At 19.8% G+C, this 21,742-nt stretch overlaps 1 protein-coding gene across 1 annotated transcript in view; it reads left to right on the top strand.

The window, feature by feature from the left end:
- LOC122506240 (collagen alpha-1(XVIII) chain) overlaps window positions 1–21,742 on the top strand; it is a 260,714-nt gene that overhangs the window by 164,360 nt on the left and 74,612 nt on the right. The window contains exon 5 of the mRNA XM_043618315.1: window positions 12,034–12,105. Within this exon, the coding sequence (XP_043474250.1) occupies window positions 12,034–12,105 (72 nt within the window). The remainder of the gene's footprint in view (window positions 1–12,033; window positions 12,106–21,742) is intronic.

The raw sequence follows: 21,742 nt of genomic DNA, 5'->3' as shown, positions 1-21,742 counted from the left end.
AAATAAAATTCTTCTTTAAATCAATTATCTTTAATAATTTTTGAAAAAGTTCTTTGAGAATTTTCAAATCCATTTGTTTACTATTCAATTTTACGAAATTTCAATTATTCAGAAATTCTTCAATTGAATACGTATTAAAAAATAAATAATTCAAATAATTTCAGAAAAAAATTCAATTAAACTTTTTTAAAATAATTAATTCCACAGAATTGTTGGTTATAGGTATATGAAAAATTAAGATTTTCAAAGAATTTAATTTGAAACCTTTTCAAAATTCAATTATTTCTTAAAATTCACGTTATAATGCTTTTAATATTCAAATATAATTTAAATATTTAAATAGTTTGAATAATAAATATTTAAATCTAATTTAAAGTATTTTTATCAAAATATTTTTAAATAATTGATTTCTTTGATGATTTTTTAATAAAATTTTGAAGACTTAATAAATTACACTTTTCGAGGAATTCGATTAAAATTGTATTAAAAAATAATTGAAATTCTGCGATGAATTTTATTTATGAAAATAATTGAAATTCTGCGATGAATTTTATTTATGAAAATAATTAAATTCCTAAAAAGAATTTTATTTATTTATGAAAATAATTCAATACTTGTAAAAAATTTGATTATTTATTGAAAATAATTAAATTATTGCGAAGAAATTTATAAAAAAAAAATTGTAAATAATAGAATTCATATGAAATTGAGGAAAATTTTGGAAAATAATTGAAATTTTGCCAAAAATTTTATTAAAATTTTTTTAAAAATTGAATTTTGCCAAGAATTTTATTAAAAAGTTTTAAATCAATTGAATTTTGGAAAATAATTTGATTACTTTTGAAAATAATTTATCATTTATAATCATTTATCATTTTTCCAAAATTCAATTTTGTTTAGTGTTTTTGAGTAAAATGCGTCTATAAATTCACTACTTTTAATAATTAATTAATTATATATTAAACAATTTAACAAATTTTAGAAGAATTAAAATTATTAAAAATTTTCAAAAACCTCAATAATCTTTAAATTTTCTAATAAAACTCATTGAAAATTGAAATTTTATAAAATTTTAATATTTATCTATTTTTATGAAAATTGTAAACGCCATTCTTTGAAAATTCAATTTTTTTGTTTGACTGAAAAAAAAATTCAAAATTTCGAGCGAATTTCGATTTTTCAGTTTTGACATGTAACATACATGAGTGAAAGAAACTAAAACAAAAAAAAAGGAAAGAATTGTTAAAAAAAAAAAAGAAATAGTGACATTGTCATGGCGGTTTGCCCGAAGGCGTTCTCTTCGATATTGACACGAACTTCAATGATGAGTCTTCGAATCAAAGCTGAACAATTTTGAAACGAATGAATGACGGGCTTCTAATGGATCCCATGTTGTTGTGATAACAAAACAAAAAAAGGAAAAAAAAACAGAATTCCTCTTTTCTATTTTAACGTCACTTTTTTTAAATCTCCTTTCTCTCTCTCTCTCTCTCAACATTTTTTCTCTTATCAGTCTTCTTTCAAACTCTAAAAACAACGAGAACTATTCCATCAACAAAGTCTCGTGAGTTTATTTAGGATATACAAAAGCCCCCTGACCAGAATGACACGATACCATTGAATATGGATTGAGCAAAAAATTGACAAAAATTTTAAAATCATATTTTTCTTTTCCCTGCATTTTAAAATTATTTTTTTTATTCTATTTTTTTTTGTATTTTTTTTCTCTTTCGCGAAAGAGCATTTTACATTTTGAATAAATTTTACATGTTTTGTTTTTATTATTAATAAAATACTTTACTGTTAAATGTTTTATTTATTATTAAATGATTTTTTCGTTCTGAATAATTTTTTTGCTATTAAATAATTTTTTTGAAAAATAAATTAAAACTAGGAAATTGTTTCATACGTGTATAACAATTATTTCGTGAGTAATTCCGGGAAAATTCAAATTTTTTATTTTTAAGTAATTTTTTACTATTGGTATATTTTTTTATTTTTTTATTATTAATATAATACTTTACTATTCACAGTTTTTATTATTTTATTATTAAATGATTTTTTATTTTTAAATAATTTTGTGTTATTAAATACGTTAATTTTAAATAATTTTATATTGAATAATTTTTTTTTTATAAGCACTTTTAAGGACCATAAATACGAGTAACAAAATTAAACAAATGATCAATAGATGTAAAAATTCTTTTTTTTTAAATATAAAAAGAAATAAATATTTTTTCAATAATTTATAACTACACATTTTTAATATTTTTTTTTAGTTAAATTAGAATTTTTTTTTCAATAAAGAGCGAGGGGTAAAATTGTTACATAAGGTAAATATTTCATTCAAGTGGATCAAATTTAATTATCAATTATCAACTCGGAAATAAATTTAATTATACAATTAAAATTGTCGATAATTTAATTTTGAAATTATTATTTTTTGTTATTTATTTACAAATTCATCGATAACTATTTTTTTAAGTATAGCAATTTTTAATTAATTTTTTTATAAACAACATTTTTATTTTTCTAAATAAATTTTAATTTTTATAAACAAATTTTAATTTTTCTAAATAAATTTTAAATTTTCTAAACAAATTTTAATTTTTCTAAATAAATTTTAATTTTCATAAACAAATTTTTATTTTTTAGACATATTCTATATATATCTATTTTATATATAATAAAAATCTAAAAAATAGATATATATATATATCTAAAAAATAGATATATATATATATATATTTTTTAGACATATTCTATATATATATATATATTAAGGGGAACATGTTCTATTTTCTAACACGAATATCCTAGATAACAAGATGTTGATAACAAGCCTCTAGCTTGTTATCTACATCCTGAATTATGTATGATGTCAGATCTTAACAACAAGTTTAATATTCTACTATACAAAAAATTCACATAAAACTGAAAACCAATTACAATGAAAAAAAAAAAATTCCTCACGCATAGAATATACATTTTCTAAATTTATTTATACCCTCACAAAAACAAATTCTTTGAGGCAAGGGAAAATTTATTTCGCTTTTTTTTTGTAAAATAATTATTTCAGTATATTTCGGGAGAAAATGTTATTTAAAATTTTTGTTCCGTTTATCAATAAATATTTTGTTTTACTATTTTTAATGTACACTTTACTGCATAGCTAATAATTTATTAAGAAAAATTTATTTTCAATTTTATTTTAATTTTCCATATTTAAAATTTATCATTTTTGCTGTATTTCAAATTTTGCATTTTTAATTATTTGTTTACTTATTCATTTAATTATTATTTACGAGGTAAATAATTTATTTATTGTTTTAGGTAGTTTAATAAAAGTAGAAAATGTAAATAAAAGCAAACGAACAAATTTTTTTTAATTCAGAAAACCTTTTTTTTTATTAAAAAAAACATTTTTTTGTATTGAAAAATTTATTTAGAAATATTAAATACTTGTTAATTTGGAAAAAAATGTATTTAAAAATAAATATACAAAATAAATATAATAAGAGATTTTTTTTCTCTTTCAAATATTTAAAGCAATATTGAAAAAATGTTCTTCTAAAGTACATAAAAATTGTTAATTGGAAAAAATTTTCTTTTGACGTTAAAATAATATTATTTTTCAACAAAAAAAAACTCCTCAATCGAATAAAATTGCTTTTTCTTCTAAATTAAAGAAAAATTTTTAAATGAAACAAAAATATTCTTTGAAGTAAAATAATTTTTCGTTTTTTCTTCATATATTTTTTCAATATTCTGATTTCAGAAATATTGACAATAAATTTTTTTTTGACACTTTATAGAGTATATTTGAAATTTGAAAATTTTTATGAAATTTTTTTTCAACTGCACTACTTCATTTTAGAAACACTTTACGCGAAGAATTAATTCAAAAAAATAGATAAAAAAAATGCATATTCATCACTTTAATCAATTGAAAATTTTTTTACGTTGATTTTTTTTCTATTCGGTAAAAATTTAAATGTATCTTTATAAAAGAGAGTTGAAGAGGTGTATAAAATTATGTGTGTGTGTGTGTGTGTTTAATCGATTTAATAAGGATCATAGAACGAAACCTGTTAAAGTGGTCCATATCCCCACTTTTTTGATTCTTTTTCTTTTGTTTTGTTTGCTTTGCGAACCGCAGGGCGAACCATTAAGCAGTCTTTCTTAGTCCACCGTTTAAGTTGCTTCTCGATCAGAAATTTAACATCACGAACAATTCGCTTCACTATTACAATAATTTTTTGCTTTTATAAAAAAAAATTTTTTCCTCGATTTTAAAAATTATTACAAACGTTAAAATATTTATAGTGTTATTTATTTATTGTTATTATTAATATTATAAATTCTACTATTGTTATTAGTATTATTATTATTATTATTATCTGTTTTTTTTAATAAAAAAATTAAAAATAATAATAACAGAAAAAACTGTTATTATTTCTTTATTTATTTTTATTACCATTATTATTACTCATTTTATAATCAGTTCGTGTCTTTTGGCTATTTATTTATTACATAAACGGTTCTAAAAGAAGACTCTTTTGTGCATTAATATTTTGTAATTATTGTTATTATTATTTTTATTATTATTATTATTATTATTATTTTATTGAAAACAGTGTTTAAAATTGATTGAATTTATTTAAAATTTATGCGTGAATTTTTTTCAATATTTCCACTAATGTAAAATTGCATTTCACCTACTTTCGCAAAACGAAACGAGAAGAAAAAACTCATTTTCATAAAACCAATTCTGGAAACTTTATTAATTTTTCAAAAAAAAGGAAAAAACTAAAAAAAAATTTAAAAAAAGAGAGAAAGAAGAAGAAGAAGAAGAAGAAGCTTGGCACAGATCTTAAAACTTTTTCTCATTTATAAAAGACATTAAAATATTTCTTTATTTATTATTCGTTATTGAAAATAAATTTTTATGTTTTTAATTTGATTTAGTTTCTTATTATTATTTCTATTCTCTTCTTTATCTGAAACATAATATTTTTAGTTAATATATTTTATATTTCTTTATATTTATTTTATACTTTTTCAATATTTATTTTTTATTTTTTAAATGAGAAAAAATTTTCATGATTAATGTATTTTTTTCATTTCTTTCATATTTTTTAAATATTTATTTAACGAGCGTATTTACAATATTTAATTAGTTTACAAATTCGTTTATTAATTTAAATTTGACGTATTTTTATTAATTTCAATAATTAATTATTAATTAATTAATTTTAATTTTTTTTTTATTAGACAAAATTACTAAAATTAGTTCAAATTTTGTTTTTAAAAATAAGATGATTTAAACAAAAACCACTCTCTGTAACATATTTCAATGAGATTAAAACTTTAACGGCGCAGAAACAGAACATTTTCATTAAAATTCTAAATTTCGATTAAAGTTGAATGATTACAAATCCATTTATCAAAATTTTCTCCGTGTAATAATTTTAATTTTTCCAAAGTTTCAACGTAAATATTTAATTAGTGAAAACTTGAATTTTAAATAATTAACTTGTGTTAATCTTATATTTTATTTCTCTATTAAAAGAAGCAATATATTTATTTAATAAATAAAGGTTTTAAAAATTAATTTAAATTTGGAAAAAGAATTTTTAAAATTAATCTTTTTTCTAATAAATTAATATTAATTTATTTAAATATTTTTAACTGTACCAAGAAAATAATTTATACATTCCACAAAATTATTTTGACCCTTTTCGAATTTGTATTTTTCTTAAAAATTTGTAGATTTTGAAATCCATTCTTAATTTTGTAGAAAATATGTTTTTGAATCCATAAAAAAATTGTGAAAAGAAAAAATTGATTTTTATAATTTTTGAAGCATTTTTTTGAAAAGAAATCAATAATATTTGTATATTTGAATTCTCGTAAAGTATTTTTTAAAAAATTTGAAAATAATTGAATTTATTTTAAGAATTTTAACAAAATTTTTTTCAATAATTGAATTCCTCCGAGAAAATGTAATTAAAATTCTATTAAAAATAATTTAATTTTGGCAGGATTTTTATTAAAATTCTTTGAAATAATTGAATTCTTTTGATGAATTTATTTTAATATTCTTAAAAATAGTGGAGTTCTTTTTATAAATTTCTACTGAAAATTTTAAAAGTAATTGAATTTTCTCAAGAATTCAAGAAAATTCTTTGCAAAAAGTCAATTTATATTTAATAAAAATCTTTGTAAAAAATTCAATTATTTTTATATAAACAATAAAATTCTTATCAGGATTTTACTTATTTTCAATAAAATTTTAATTTATTTCTTCGAATTTCAATTATTTTTAAAAATCTTTTAAATATTCTCTGAGAAAATTCTTTTATATTTTTAAATAATTGAATTTTTCACAGGAGTTCTTTAAAATAATTGAATTGTTTTGAATAATTTATTTCAATAATAAAATTCTTATCAGGATTTCACTTATTTTCAATAGAATTTTAATTGATTTTTTCGAAAATTTCAATTATTTTTAAAAATCTTGTTAAAAATTCTCCGAGAAAATTCAATTATTTTCTTAAATAATGAAAATTTCGCTGGAATTCAATTATTTTAAAAATACAATTTTAATTGTATTCCAAGGAAAATTAAATTATTTCTAAACATTTTTTTTAAATTCTTCGGGAAAATTCAATAATAACAAAAAATAGTAAATTTTTCTCAGGAATTCAATTATTTTATTTACTTTAAATACAATTTTAATAAAATTGTTCTCAAAAATTCACTTATTGTGTAAAAATTTTGCAAAAATTCAATTATTATTTGTAGAAATTATCAATTTTTTCGCAGGAATTCAATTATTTTCAGAAATAATTAATTTGTCAATGTACTAAAAATCATTGAATTCTTGTAAAGTATAATTTATAAAAAAAATTTGAAAATAATTGAATTCATTTTGAGAATTTTATCAAAATTTTTTTGCAAATAATTGAATTCTTTCGAGAAAATGTAATTAAAATTGTATTGAAAATAATTAAATTGCTCTAAAGAATTTTATTACTTATGAGAATAATAAAATTCTTGCTGAAAATTATTTTGTATTAAAATTTTTAAATAATAATAAACAAAAATATTTAATCTTATGTACTTAATAAGTGAATTCTTTAAATTGAAAATCTGTAATTAGGATTTCACTTACTTTCAATACTTATTATTTTCAATATTATTTTCCTAGAAAATTCAATTATTTTAAAAAATAATTGAATTTTTCACATGAGTTCAATTATTTAAAAAACTTTTAATAAAATTAAATTCAAGAATTCAATTATTTTCTTAAATAATGAAATTTTCGCTGGAATTCAATTATTTTAAATACAATTTTAATTGTATTCCAGGGTGAATTAAATTATTTTTAAACATTTTTTTAAAAATTCTTCGAAAATATTCAATAATAACAAAAAATAGTACATTTTTCACAGAAATTCAATTATTTTAAATACAATTTTAATAAAATTCTTTTCAAAAAAAAAAATATAAAATTTTTTAATTTACAAAATAATAATAAATGGAACACCGCGTTTCCGCATTTGCTAGTTAATTAAATATAATAATCAGACAAAATCAAAGATAAGAAAAAAAAAATTTATCTCTTAGAACATAAAATTATTTTTTTTACCAGAATTTTCTTTCTGATGAAAAGAAAAAAAAAAGTGAAATCTCTCTGCAGACGTTATAAGTAATTCCAAAGATTCAATCAAAGAGTCTGACAAGTGGAATTTATGAAGAAAGAATGAAAGAAGAAAAAAAGGCGGCGATGAAATGATAAAGGAGTATTGAAAGTCGTTTTTGCGTTGCGAATGACTTAATTGAATTCAATGAGTGCAATTATGAGGATAGCTTAATTAAACCCGCATGTCCATTTGCGACTCGATAAAGCAGTGTATCGATAGATCGTTCATTTAACCCCGAGAATAACGCGTTATTCGACGCGGGGTCGAATTCCAATATATACAATAATATACATCTCATAAACATGCGGGTCTCTCTTCTCGTGAGAAGAGACATAACATTGTTTTCCATCATCAGAGAGTGAGTTCAACATAGGCGCAGTGATTCAAAATTCTCTTCGTGTGTGCAGTTAAAAAAAGAAAAATTTTTTTTTTCCTTCATAGTTGTGAAAACGTGCTCCAGTTTCTGCGTAATGATATACCGAGACAACATAAAGAGAATAGTGTCGTCGGTTTCAAAACACAAATCATTACACGCTGATGCTTTCAGTAGACTCAGTTTCATTCCCCCCCCCCCCCCACCCCCCAATAACCCCCGTATTATATAGTTACCAAGCACTGCAATAAACGTTGAAACGTGATAAGGGGGTAGATACATATATATATATATTGATGTATATTTTATATATTGTAGAAAGTTACAAATTATCAACCTTTGATATTCAATACTTTTGAAAATGTAGTGTAACATTTTTTTAAAATTGATTTAATGAGCGTGATTACCATATAGCGTGATGATGATAAAGAAACTTTTTTTCTTTTATATCTTGATAATGAATTTTTTGAATTTGAATTCAAAAAATTCATTATCAAGGTATAAAAGAAAAAAAGGATCTTTGTCACCATCACCAAATCAGAGAATTGAAAACATAATTTTCAAGTCATATTGAAGAGAATTTTTCGAATTCAGAGAATTGAAAACATAATTTTCAATTCATATTGAAGACAATTTTTTAATTCAGAGAATTGGAGAAATGATGTTCAAATCAGTGAATTAAAAATTATGTTTTCAATTCTCTGATTTGAAAAAATTAAATTTTCTTACATTATTAAAATTAAAAAATATTATTATTATCAATTCTCAGAATTGAAAATAATTTCTTGAATTCTCTGAATTGAAAATTATGTTTTCAATTCTCTGAATTTGAAACAAATTCTTCAATATGAATTGAAAATAATGTTTTCAATTTTCTGAATTGAAAATAATTTCTTGAATTCTCTGAATTAAAAAATTATCTTCAATATGAATTAAAAATTATGTTTTCAATTCTCTGAATTGAAAAATATTTTATTAAAAATTATGTTTTTTTTTCAAATTATGTTTTTAATTCTCTGATTTAAAAATAATTTCTTGAATTCTCTGAATTGAAAATTATGTTTTCAATTCTTTGAATTGAAACATATTCTTTAATATAAATTGAATATAATGTTTTCAATTCTCTAAATTGAAAAATTATATTCAATATGAATTAAAAATTATGTTTTCAATTCTCTGAATTGAAAAATATTATTCAATATGAATTGAAAATTACGTTTTCAATTTTCTGATATGAAAAACTTAAATTTTATTACATTCTTAAAATTAAAAAATATTATTATTAAAATTTAAAACATAATTTTCAATTAATTGAAAATTATGTTTTCAATTCTCTGATTTGAAAATAATTTCTTCAATTCTCTGAATTGAAAGATGTTTTTCAATATGAATTAAAAATTATGTTTTTATTCTCTGAATTGAAAAATATTTTATTTAAAATTATGTTTTTTTTTATTGAAAATTATGTTTTTAATTCTGTGATTTGAAAATAAATTCTTGAATTCTCTGAATTGAAAATTATGTTTTCAATTCTCTGAATTGAAAATTATGTTTTCAATTCTCTGAATTGAAACATATTCTTCAATTTAAATTGAAAATAATGTTTTCAATTCTCTGAATTGAAAAATTAATTCAATATGAATTAAAAATTATGTTTTCAATTCTCTGAATTGAAAAATATTATTCAATATGAATTGAAAATTACGTATTCAATTTTCTGATATGAAAAACTTAAATTTTATTACATTCTTAAAATTAAAAAATATTATTATTAAAATTGAAAACAATTTCTTCAATATGAATTGAAAATAATGTTTCAGTTCTCTGAATTATAAATAATTTCTTGAATTCTCTGAATTAAAAAATTATCTTCAATATGAATTAAAAATTATGTTTTCATTCTCTGAATTGAAAAATATATTATTAAAAATTATGTTTTTTTTATTGAAAATTATGTTTTTAATTCTCTGATTTGAAAATAATTTCTTGAATTCTCTGAATTGAAAATTATGTTTTCAATTCTCTGAATTGAAACATATTCTTCAATATAAATTGAAAATAATGTTTTCAATTCTCTGAATTGAAAAATTATATTCAATTTGAATTAAAAATTATGTTTTCAATTCTATGAATTGAAAAATATCATTCAATATGAATTCAAAATTACGTTTTCAATTTTCTGATATGAAAAACTTAAATTTTATTACATTCTTAACTTAAAATTAAAAAATATTATTATTCAAATTGAAAACATAATTTTCAATTAATTGAAAATTATGTTTTCAATTCTCTGATTTGAAAATAATTTCTTCAATTCTCTGAATTGAAAGATGTTTTTCAATATGAATTAAAAATTATGTTTTCAATTTTCTAATTTGAAAATTGAAAATCATTTCTTCAATTCTCTGAATTGAAAAATATTCTTTAATATGAATTAAAAATTTTATTTGAAACGGAAGATTATCTGTAAATTTAGAAAATTATTTTCTATTTGAAAAATATTTTTTAGAATTGAAAAATATTTTTTATTTGAACGATAATGTTTTTTTTTAATTAAGGATACTATTTTTTATATTAAAAGCATTTTTATTGTATAAAAGTTTTTTTTAAAATTGGAAAATTATCTGTAACTTTATAAACTTATTTTGAATTTGAAAAATTCTTTTTAAAATTAAAAATCATTTTCAATTTGAAAATATTTCTTTGAATTGAAAATTTTTTTTTTCATGCAAAAATTTCTTTAATTGTAAAAATAGTTTTTTATTTTCTTAAAGAAAAGCTATTTTTTTTGTATTGAAAGTATTTTTATTGTATAAAAGTACTTTTTGAAATGAAAAATTATCTTTAAATTAAAAAACTTATTTTGAATATTAAAAATACTTCTTTGTATCAGAATAATGAAAAAATCAGAAAAAAAAATTAAAAATCATTTTCAGTTTAAAAAATTTGTCATTTAATTGAAAATTACTTGTTAACTTAAAAATTTCTTTCATTGCAAAATTGGAAAAATAATAATTTTCTCTGAAATATTCTTCGAATTCCAATAATAGTTTTTGTTATTGAAAAATTAATTTTTCGAGTTGAAACATAATCTCTGAATTTAAATTCTCATTAAATTTATAAAACACTGACATGCCATTTATAAATAAGTGATCTTCTTTAAAAGCTGAATGACATTTTTCCAATTGAAAAAGTATCATTTAGAGGAAAGAATTAAGTTTTTAAATGATATTTCCAATTTGATACAAAAATATACTTTAAGATGAAGGAACATGTTTTTCATTGAAGAAATATTATTTTTATGAAAAATAAGATACAAGAAAGCTTAAAACAAAGAAATAAACTTCAAGTAGTTCAAAATTTCTTTAAATTAAAGAAATATTTTTCCGTTAATAAAAATATGTTTTAAATGAAAAACTTATTTTTTTTACTAAAATTTATTTAGTTAAAAACATTTTTGAAAAATTTTAAATGAAGTTTTATTCTTCGAATAAATCTAATTTACTCATTAAAATGAAGAATTTTTTTTTCAAATTTAAAAAGCCAAATGGAACTTTGAATGTAATGAATATTTTTTAATAACAGGAAACATGAATTTACACCAAATGCAAAACATTTTCAATTTGTGAAATTTCGAGGTAAATTATAAAGTTCAAAATAATTCACGCAATGATGTTGTGGTAAAATTCCCTCGTGGAATTTGAATTATTTTTCGGTAAAGCGCGCATATATACACGAAGAGTGCGGCGTGTGAATTGGTGACCGATAAAATCCGTTTTTGATCGATTGTGTTCTATACTGGTGGAATAAGGTCGTGGTGTTTCAAAAAAAAAAAAAAGGAAAAAAATAAATAAATACAAAAAAATTCCAGAAACAACGAGACTCGTATCGAGAATGACAAATCCCATTTATCGCGCAGCTTTATACTATTTTCTAATTGTTTATTTCAAGGGTCTTCTACAAACTTTAAAACTCTACGCTGGACATCCTCAGGATCTCGTCAAGTGTAATGCCGATTTTGATGTAAGTACAAAAAAAATTTTTTTTAAATAATGATCTCATTTATTTTTTTAAAAAATGCTGTTATAATATTTTTATTATTGAAAAAATGTTTAAAATATTCTCATTTTTTATCACAAAAATATTTATAATATTGCCTTTAATAATACGTTATCCAAAAAAATATTTACCTGAATCAATTAATTTTTACTTTCATCAAATAAATATTTACCTGAATCAAATAATTTTTACTTGAATCAATTAAATATTTCCCTGAATCAAATAATTAGTTACTTGAATCGAATAATTTTTACTTAAATCAAATAAATATTTTTCTGAAACAAATAAGTTTTACTTGAATAAAATAAATATTTACCTAAATCAAATACTTTTTACTTGAATCAAATAAATATTTACCTGATTTAAACAATTCTTATTTCAATCAAATAAATATTTACCAGAATTAAGTAATTTTTACATTCATCAAATAAATAATTATTTGAATGGAATAATATTTACTTATGAATCAAATAAATAATTACTTGAATAGAATAATTTTTACTTGCACCAAATAAATATATACCTGAATGAAATAAATATTTACTTAAATCGAATAACTTTTACTTAAATCAAATAAATATTTTACTGAATCAAATATTTATTTACCTGAGTCAATGAAATAAATATTTACCTGAAATAAATAATTTTTACTTTCATTAAATAAATAATTACATGAATCGAATAAATATTTACTTGAATCAAATAATTTTCACTTTTATCGAATTAATATTTACCTGATTTAAACAATTCTTTCTTCAATCAAATAAATATTTACCATAATTAAGTAATTTTTATTTTCATCAAATAATTCTTCGTGTCAAATAATTATTTTATGAAAATAATTAAATTACTTAATTATGGTAAATATTTATTGAATCGAATAATTTTTACTTGAATCAAATAAATAGTTACTTGAATTAAATAACTTTTACTTAAATCAAATAAATATTTTTCTGAAACAAATAAGTTTTACTTGAATAAAATAAATATTCACCTAAATTAAATAATTTTTACTTGAATCAAATAAATATTTACCTGATTTAAACAATTCTTACTTCAATGAAATAAATATTTACCTGAAATAAATCATTTCTACTTTCATCAAATAAATAATTACTTGAATCGAATAAATATTTACTTGAATCAAATAATTTTTACTTTCATCAAATAAATATTTACCTGAATCAAATAATTTTTACTTGAATCAATTAAATATTTCCCTGAATCAAATAAATATTTACTTGAATCGAATAATTTTTACTTAAATCAAATAAATATTTACCTAAATCCAATAATTTTTACTTAACTCGAATAAATATTTACCTAATTTAACCAATTCTTACTTTACTCAAATAAATATTTACCTGAATTAAATGATTTTTACTTTCATCAAATAAATAATTACTTGATTCGAATAATTTTTACTTAAATCCAATAAATATTTACTTAAATAGAATAATTCTTATTTTAATGAAGTAAATACTTACATTAATTAAATTCATTTTCACATAAATCAAATAATTTTCTTTAAATTAATTAATTATTTACTTGAATAATTTTTGCTTAAATCAAATAAATTGCATTATAAATATAAATATTTTCAATAAATGAAGCAAATACAATTTAATGAACAAATATAAAATTCACCTGATACAAATCAATATTTATTTAATACCAAACAAATATATTTATTTTGTTGAAATAAAAATATTATTTAATTTATTAATAATATTTTATTTATTAATAATATTTTTTAATTTATTAACTTTATATCTGAATATTATCGATTGATTTTTAAATTTGGAAAATTTGAATTACCGATATATTTAGAGCTATATATTATGAATCTTGTGGGAAGGCACAAGGAGAATTGGTAAACTTTAATCTCGAGCTGAGCAAACTAATTTGGGTCAGTTCGGTTCAATGATTTAAGATGCTTCTTAATCCAAATTAATTTATTTTAATACGAACAACGACTCTCATTGCACTTGCATTTTCCTCGATAGCAATTAATTTGCATAGGGAAATAATTGAGTTTAGAAAAAAAAATTCTATATATACATATATATATGGAAATGAAAAAAAAAGATGGAAAAAAAAATTCTGTTAATTATTCACACAAGCACTTGTGATATAATAATAAAATCTGTTCGCATTTTTCTCTCTTTCCTTTTTTTTTAATTAATAACATTAAAGTAAGAAATATTAAAGCTGACAATTTTTAACTCTTTTGTCACATTGTGAGTGTTAGTGACTCATTATCGTCCTCACTGCGTGACATTAAAAAATTCCCGTAACTACTTAATTATTTACTTGACTTTTATTGTTTTTTTTTAACTTTAATTTTACTTCAATTAATTTAATTTACGTTCATTAATTTATTTCACTTTAATTTTTTTTTATTTCATTTTTTATTAATTTGTTACTAATTAATTACTAACTTCATAATATTAATTTGTTTCTCATACAATATTAATTTAATAAATTTAATTGTACAATATTAATTTTTTTAATTAGTTACCAATTGTATAATAATTATTAATTTGTTACTAATTATATAATATTAATTAGTTACTCATTTTATAACAAGAATTAGTTATACTAACTGTTTAATATGAATTAGTTGCTAAATAATTTATTTGTACAATTAATTAGCGGAATTATTATCATTAATTAATAATGTCATGATAATTTTTTGTTCATTTTATATAAAAATATCGAAAAAAAATTTGTTATTTAAATTTTTGTTAAATTTTCTGATTTTCTTCTTTATGCGTGATAGATATAAAGAAAAAATGAAATTCACAACAATACTTGAAATATTGCCGTATATATGGATAAAACTCATGGTCTTAAATTGGGCTAAAAATTGCATTCAGATTTAATTTGACTGCAGAGAACTGGAAACAAGAATAACTCTATAACGCGGCCCAGTCATAATTCTTTTTCATGATACGGTTCTTTTGTTTTTCACCATGACAGCGTGACGCTCTACTTGTAATTGCAAAACCGCAACATGATTAACTGTCGTGAATCTCAGATTTTTATCCTCGAAAACAAAAAAAAAAGAGATGGAAATAAATTCTATTTCATTTAATTCGTGAATAATGTCGAATTGCCAATATCTAATTGTGGTAATTTTATTTTTCAATTTCTAGCCTAGAAAAATTTTAAAATAGTGAAAATACTGTTTTATTCTCACTCATTTTTTTCTTTTGATTTTACTAATTGAAATATTACTGATTTGCTTCTTTTAATTTGAATATTTTAATTGCTTTTGTAGTTATTTTTAGTCAGTTAATTTAATTATTTTTTTTATTACTAGTTTTAATAATCCTAACTTTTTTTTGTTTTAAATCCTTAATAGAAAATTGCTAAAAATTAGCAGATATTATTACTAAATCGAAAATTAGTGAATGACTTTTTTTAGTTTTTATATTTTTAATTGCAATTTAGTTTTCACTTCTTTAGTATATTTTTTTTGTTAGTAATCGTAGTTTTAAATTTTTCTTCTAGTACTAAATCTTTAGTAGAAAATAACTAAAAATTAGCAGAAAACAGAAATCGTTACTAATTCACTTTTTAATTACTAAAAAATTGTTTTTAATTCGCACTTTTTAATTTTCCTTTTTTAATTGCTTTTTATAGTTCAAATTCTTCAGTTATTTTATTTTATTTTATCTCTAGGAAATCAAATTTTTTTTGTTAGTTGCAAATTGCTAACATTTAGCAACAATTATTACAAATTTAAAAATTAGTGATTGACATTGTAGTTGCTAATTTTCTAATTACAATTTTTAGTTCTAATTTCTTTAGTATTTTTTTTATTAGTAGACGTAACAGTTCAAAATTTTCCTGTAGTAGAAATTTGTTAAAAATTAGCAGAAATTGTTATTAAATCTTTATTTAGTTACTAAAAATTCTTTCCAATTCACACTTTTTAATTTTGTTTTTCTTAATTTCTTCTTACAGTTCTAATTCTTTAATTACATTTTCTTTGAAATTTTTTTTTTAAATTACAATTTTTTTACTAAATTTTTAGTATCAAATGGCTAAAAATTATTAACAATTTTTAAAAATTTAAATAACCATTAATAACATTTTTCTTATTAATCTTTTAATTACAATCTTAAGTTCTAATTTCTTAAGTATTTTTTTCAATACTTCTCGTAATTTTAATTTTTTTCCCACCAAATCTTTTGTAGAAAATTACTAAAATTTAGAAGAAATTTCTTTACTAATTTTAATATCAACGAAGAACTTTAATTTTTATTTTTTAATTACTTTTTGTATTTATTGTTTCTTTAGTAATTTTTATTGTTAGTTATATGTAATAGTTCGAATTTTTTCGTCTTGTAAATATTTAGTAGAAAATCGCTAGAAATTAGCAGATATTGTTAATAATTAAAATAGTAAAAAATAACTTCTTTTAGTTTTTATTTTTAATTTATTTTTGTAGTTTATATTTCTTTAATTATTTTTTTTATCAGTAGTGGTGAAAGTTAAACATTTTTTCTACTAAATCGTTAGTAGAAAATTGCTAAATTTAGTAGAAATTGATAGTAATTTACTTTTTAATTACTAATTTTTTTTTTCTATTTTCTACTTTTTAATTTTACTTTTTATTTTTAAATTGCTTTTTAAAGTTCTAATTCTTTAGTTATTTTTTCTTTAGCAAATTTAACTTTTTTTAGTAAATCTTCAGTAGCAAAATTGCTAAAAATTAGCATCAATTTTTATGAATTTAAATAATAGTGAAATTACTTTTTCGTTATTAATTTTTTATTTGTAATTTTCAGTTCTATTTATTCAGTCTATTTCTTAAATAAATTTTTTGCTTAGTAATTTTAGTAATTATAATTCTTTTCCACTAAATCTTTTCTAGAAAATTACTATAATTTAGAAGAAATTTTTACTAATTGAAATATTAATAAATAACATTTTGTTTTAATTTTTTAAAACAAAATTTAAAAACAAAAAAAATTTTTTTTTTTTATCGTTTTTTGTAGTTCTAATTCTTTATGTATTTCTCTTTTACTAGTTTCCATTTCTTTCCACCAAATCTTTTGTAGAAAATTACTAAAATTTAGTAGAAATTTTCAGTAATTTAAATTTTAAACATTAGTGAGTAAGTTTACGGTTTTAATTTTTCAACTGCATTTTGTAACTATTTTTTTTTTTAATAGTTATAAACAGTTTTAATTTTTCCCCAACAAAATATTTATAGTTAAAAATTAAATACCTAATTATTAATAATTAATAATTATTTATTTAATATTAATTTATTAATAATTTATTAATATTAATTATTAATATTAATTTATTCATTAATAATTAAATAAAATTTAATTATTAGTAAAATTAGTAAAATTAAATTGTAATAGAAAATTAAATTAAAAATTAGTACATTTTCAAGTTGAAAGAGAATTCGAAACGAAATTTTATCTGAATTAAAAAAATATAAATTTAACTTTTGAACTATAATAATTATTAATTACACCAAAAATTAACTAAATGGAGAATTGTGAAAAGAATAAAGACCTAATTTTTCCTTTCCATCGATCTCTTTCTCTAATTTTTCCAAAACTTTTCACGGAAAATTAAGAGGAACTTTTTGGAGAAATTTGTCAAAAAAAAAGGAAAAAAAGAATTATTTGATTTTTTGTTTTGTTTGTTTGTTTTTCTTTCACGGTGGGATTTCTTTTCTTTTTTTTTTATTTTTGAGAATTGTGATGAGTGGTCCAGCGTGACCTCTTAGTAAACTAGATTGATGTCCCATGCTTCGATGGTGGCCGCTTTGGTGTCCTGCCGATCGTGGCGAGTCAGCACCAATAAATCGAGCGATTTGCGATGCGGTTCAGAAATGACCGCACACTCTGCGAGAATAATGTCCAGGTCGATAACACACAACTGCCATATATAGTTATCGTGTCTTTATATACAAGCAATATTATTTTCCATTTTATTACTCAATCACGTACGCTACATGCAAACTTTAATAACTCGCAAGAATTAAGCTCTCTCAAGTATCGATGTTAAACTATAACATTATTTCCAAACAAATAGCCCATCATTTTCACTTTATCTCTCTCTCTCTATCTATCTATCTCCCTCCCTCTTTCGAATTATTATCAAAAAAACAATTCTTTAATTGAAATCAACTATTATCGGAAAATTTCGAAAATTTCATTAAATATTAACAAATAATGAATTAAATTATAATTTTCTTTTTTCCTTTTTTTTTTTTTTGAAACAAATTTCAATTGAAAGAAAACAAATTTCCCGACAACACAATTGAGGCGAAATATTTTTGATGCACCAGCGAATAAAAAGGCGCTTAAGCAGAAATAATTGACGGTAATTTGCGAGCTATTTAAGTTTAAATTGAAACAAACTTAATGGTCGATAATAAAGTACCATTTTATAAGTGGCAGTTGATTCCGGTTCAGTAAATTTATCTGTCAGGTGATCAAGCATAAGTACCAATCAAAAAGTCTTTATTAAAACCATTCGCTTGTAAAGAGATTTAAACGCAATGGAATATAAATTTTCAAAAGTCCACATGTAATTGTCGAAATTCAAGTTTCATTGATCACCCTCTCTGTCTCTCTTAAAAGAAAATAAAAAGGGTCAAATTCTCGCACAGTTAATTATCTCGTTTTCGAAAATAAAAATTTAGGATCAATTCTCAGCTAATTATTGTTTTCGAAAATAAAAAAATAATGGTCAATTCTCAGCAAATTATCGTTTTCGAAAAAAAGGATCAATTCTCAGCTAATTAATTATTGAAGGTATTTACTTCATTGTAAGTTTATTTTCAATTTTTATTAATGTTATTCATAAAATAGTAAATAAATAAATTTATTTAATTTATAAATAAAAATTTCAAACAGTGAATTTCCATTTCAAGTTTTTTAATATTTTTAATTTTGTTTTTTGCTTCGATTATACAAAAAAAAAAAAAATCACTGGTTAAATAAAATAGTAAACATAAATTATTATCAATACCAACATAAAATTCACTTTTTATTTGAAAAAAATAAAATTTAAATTTTTTATTTCCGTGAAATATTGACAAATGCGAGAAAATATGGGTCAATAATATTATTAAAATATAGAGGGAAAAAAAATATATTCTTCTTCTTGCAAAATGTGATAAAAAGTGAACGTGATCTCTTGCTTGAGAACGAAGTAATAGTCATCTTTTCGTCTGTTCGTTTTTTCGAACGAAAATGTTTTATATATATATATATACGTTTACTATATATATATATACACTTTTACAATTTTCTCGTTTTCTCTCAGTGTCCGATACAATCATGAAACGTTAAATTCAGGTTCTGAAACGATTTTTTTTTCTGATCCAATCATTCAACGACAGATTACCTATCGAATATCCATTATGATCGTTCCTTTTTTTTTGATACTGAAAAGAGCTTGTAAACAAAGATTTATATACGAAGGTGCGCAAGCACACCTGTATATTCCGTGGAGAATTTCTGAGCGTATATGAAATAATAAAATTTTATTATTACTCTCCTCGAAATCTTCAGAAGAAGAAAATCGAATAAAGAATAATTTATAACGTTTCGTGTATATATATATATATATATAAATATGTCATTATCAATAAATATATTTTTCTGCTCCTTGCACATATATTGCAATTCACGATTTGCCACTAAATCATCAGTAAATATTTATTTACAATGATTTATATATAAAAAAAATATGTATATTTATTGCAAATATTTTATTTAAATTTAAATAAATATAAATATAAATAATTACGATTCTATCACTCAATAATTAAACAAATAACTATAAATAAATAAATATGAATTAATAAATATAATTAAATAAATGTAAAATAAATACTAGAAAAATTTATTTGATTCAAAGAAACGATTACTTGTCTATTATCAAACAAATATTTTTTTTTGCGCCAAATAATTTTCATTTATGTGTCAATTAAATGATATTTACTTCAAATACTGAAATTATTGATTCAAATATACTTTTTGGTTTTAAGTAAAAAAAATTTAAATAAATTGTTGGATTTAAATAAAAATTAAAAATTATTATTTTATTTATTAAATATTTATTTGCTAATAGTCAAGTAATTTGTTATGTGAATTAAGTACATTTTTTCCATTGCAAAGTAATTTTTATTTTGAAAGAAGACTAAATTTTTATTTTGAAAGAAAAAAATATATTTTTCTTTTGAAAGAAAAAAAATATATTTTTCTTTTGAAAGAAAAAAAATATATTTTTCTTTTTGATAGAAAAATAAATTTTTATTTCTAATAGAAAAATAGTTTTTTATTTTTAATTGAAAAATAATTTTTTATTTTTAATAGAAAAATAGAAATTTGAAATAAATATTGAAATAAATATTTATATTTAAATAAATAATAAATATTAACAAATAATATAAAAATTAAAAATACATCATCGTAGATATATAACGTTACTCTTTAGGGGGAAAAAAAACTAAAAATTCCTCTAGCACAAAACACAAATTGATAATTCATTTTGTTTGATATTCAATATTTATGTGGATTTCAACTCATTTGCGACTCGAGAGACTTGTTGTTTCATGAACAATTTGTAATTGAATAATTTATGTATTAATACTGATTGCAAATATCTGTCATGATTGTAATTTTTATTTTATTTGCTTATTACAAAATGGAGATGAAGAGGGAGCGCAGGTGGAGGAAGTTGGGAATATTTTGGTCAATTTAACACGCGTTGATTTTCATTTTAATATATTTTAAAGTTGATATTTTGCTACACATTTGATAATATAATTTTGCACGAGCTAATGAATAATTAATCAAATTAATTACGTGTAAATAACGAGATTTCAGTTTATGTGACACTTCATTTTCCATGTCGTATATTGTGTATTGTATGTATATATGTATATAACGATATACACTCTTTGGTCAACGTTTTTTCTTTTATTTATTTATTTATTTTTTTTTTTGATAATTTTTTCCCCTTTTAAATTTTTGGTACTGAAGAATTAAATTAAAATTAATTGAACATTTTTAAATAAATTAATTTGTATTTTATTTTTTAGATTAAATTTTAATTTTTGCCCTTTCAATTTTTTGGCACTAAAGAATTAAATTAAAATTAATCGAACATTTTTAAATAAACTAATTAGTAAAAATGTTTACTAATTTGTATTAGTGACTAAATTTTTTCCTTTTGAATTAGTAAATTTTACTAATAAATTAGAAGAAATTACTCTTTATTAGTAAAATTTACTAATTCAAAAGCAACAAGTCAGTCACTGATTCTAATTAGTAAACATTTTTACTAATTCAAATTTATAGAGTACTAATTCAAATTTAGAAAACAATTAAAAAAAATTTTGCCTTTAATTAATAAACAAATATTATTCACAAGGTAATTATTTAATTTAATTAATTATTTATTCTAAATTCCCATTATTAGGAAATTTATATTATTATTATGATTATTATCATAATTGGTTTTATTTTTATTTTTAGAAATTATTATTATTATTCTGAATAATTAATTAATTCAGACAAAAAAAACAAAAAATAAATGAAGAGTGAAATAAAAA

The sequence above is a fragment of the Leptopilina heterotoma genome, unplaced genomic scaffold, assembly GCF_015476425.1.
Source record: "Leptopilina heterotoma isolate Lh14 unplaced genomic scaffold, ASM1547642v1 Lhet_4, whole genome shotgun sequence".
Classification (NCBI taxonomy): domain Eukaryota; kingdom Metazoa; phylum Arthropoda; class Insecta; order Hymenoptera; family Figitidae; genus Leptopilina; species Leptopilina heterotoma.
The sequence above is the reverse complement of the archived record's forward strand: the minus strand, read 5'-3'. Positions and strand labels throughout refer to the sequence as shown.